Source organism: Amphimedon queenslandica, unplaced genomic scaffold (assembly GCF_000090795.2).
Source record: "Amphimedon queenslandica unplaced genomic scaffold, v1.1 AMPQUscaffold_11687, whole genome shotgun sequence".
Lineage (NCBI taxonomy): Eukaryota > Metazoa > Porifera > Demospongiae > Haplosclerida > Niphatidae > Amphimedon > Amphimedon queenslandica.
Window position 1 is genome coordinate 7081 of NW_003548071.1, and position 1791 is coordinate 8871.

At 35.5% G+C, this 1791-nt stretch overlaps 1 protein-coding gene across 1 annotated transcript; it reads left to right on the forward strand.

Annotated features, from left to right (window-relative positions):
• The first annotated feature begins 25 nt into the window (after positions 1–25).
• On the forward strand, positions 26–1739 carry LOC109589037 (IgGFc-binding protein-like). The gene is made up of 3 exons (XM_020005158.1): positions 26–1322; positions 1370–1486; positions 1536–1739. Exons 1-3 carry the CDS (start codon positions 65–67, stop codon positions 1661–1663), a joined length of 1503 nt encoding a protein of 500 aa, XP_019860717.1. The 5' UTR covers positions 26–64; the 3' UTR covers positions 1664–1739.
• Positions 1740–1791: the final 52 nt, after the last annotated feature.

Sequence of the window (1791 nt, forward strand, 5' to 3'; positions counted from 1 at the left end):
TATACATACAGTTTTGCTTCAAGATGCTTCAGCTGCTTATGGCACTGAATTTTATGTTGGAGCCATGAGAAACTACGGAGGAGAAACCGATGACCTTCTTCTGTATATCACAACTCCCTCTGTCTCTTCAGTTTCTTTTTCAATTGAAACCACCAATGGAAGTATTGGTAGCTACAGTGTCAATAGCAGTGTCCCTGTTGATATTAATTTACCAACAACACTTGTTACTAATGATGGCCTTTATTCCAGTCGCTTTAAAGGAATATATATTTACTCAACAAATGGAGGATTAATCTCTGTACTAGTGGTTAATAGACGCTATGGTACTTTTGGAGACTATATGGCCTACCCATATCAGAACTTGGCCCTTTCAGAATATCAATATTATGCTGTATCTACTGGGGCAATTGGTGCTACTACTTTGAGTGAGGTATTATTAGTTGGAAATGAAGATAACACAACTGTCACTGTCATTCCTACTCAAACTGTTTCTGTTCCTATTGATATTCAGACAAATAGTAACAGTAAAACAGTCACTGCTGGCTCATCATTTAATTTTACCATTCACAGAATGCAAACGTTTCTCATTGGTGCTCCAGCAGTTGACATCAGTGGAACTAGTATTGTATCTGATAAGCCTCTGACAGTAATCAGTGGTCATGAGTGTAGCAATATTCCTCTTTTTTGTTGCTGTCAACAAATCGCGGAACAAATACTTCCAACAGTAATATGGGGCAAAGAATTCCTTTTGACTCCTTATGCAACACGATCACATGGCCCTTACTTTAAAGTTGTAGCAGCTTTAGGAAGCACTTCTTTAAATTTCACTTGTTCTGCTAGTGGAGGCAATAATTTTAATTTACAAAATGTAGGAGATGTCACTACTTTATATTCTAATTCCAGTTACTGCTCCATTATTTCTAATAAACCAGTGCTTGTGACACAATTAGGGCCAAGTCAAGGCTCTGGCAGTGGTAAAGGTGATCCAGTCATATCACTGATTCCCCCAATAGAACTGCATCAACAGAACATAACATTGGTTATTCCTGGGTTTTCAACAATTACTAATAATTTTATTAACATTGCCACAACTACAAAAGGTTCGTTGTACATCAATGGCCAGTTACAATCAGTAACTTGGAACAATATATATAACAGTATGAGCAGTATTATTGGGTACGGAGCACAAATTCCTTTTAACACAATCTCCACCTCATCTTCTTATACATTATTTATGCAGACACGTTTCATTGCACTAGTATATGGCTTTGATAGCTACCATGGTTATTCTTATAGTGCTGGAATAAATCTAACAGGAAATGGTATGGAAAATATACCATTATTATGCATGTGAGCTATTATTTATTAGATCCTTGCTTGAGCAATAATGGTGGTTGTGACCAACTCTGTACTAGCACTTTTGGAAGTTATGCATGTAGTTGTCATCCTGGCTTTAGTTTGGATCTCAATGGATATAATTGTTCAGGTATAATGTATTATTTTGTTTACCTTTAATAATAATATTGATTATATAGATATTGATGAATGTGCTGACAGTGATTGTGAACATATTTGTGTTAATACAATTGGAAGTTATTCATGCTTGTGTCATGATGGTTACAGTTTAGATACAAATAATAGAAACTGTTCAGGTTTGCTATGAACCAAATACTGTATAGCTGGTAATTTTGAACGGGTAAAATTTTGGCAAATTGCAAAATTTTTGATGAAAAAAAGGGTTTTAATTTGATGAATTTGTGGCCATCTGCCATTGAGCATGTGCATAAATGG

Excerpts from the sequence above, each read along its gene's own strand:
- LOC109589037 (XM_020005158.1), top strand. The coding sequence starts at position 65 with ATGAGAAACTACGGAGGAGAAACCGATGACCTTCTTCTGTATATCACA. Across the intron at positions 1,323-1,369 it reads AATAAATCTAACAGGAAATG|ATCCTTGCTTGAGCAATAAT; the intron begins GTATGGAAAATA and ends ATTATTTATTAG. Across the intron at positions 1,487-1,535 it reads CAATGGATATAATTGTTCAG|ATATTGATGAATGTGCTGAC; the intron begins GTATAATGTATT and ends TTGATTATATAG.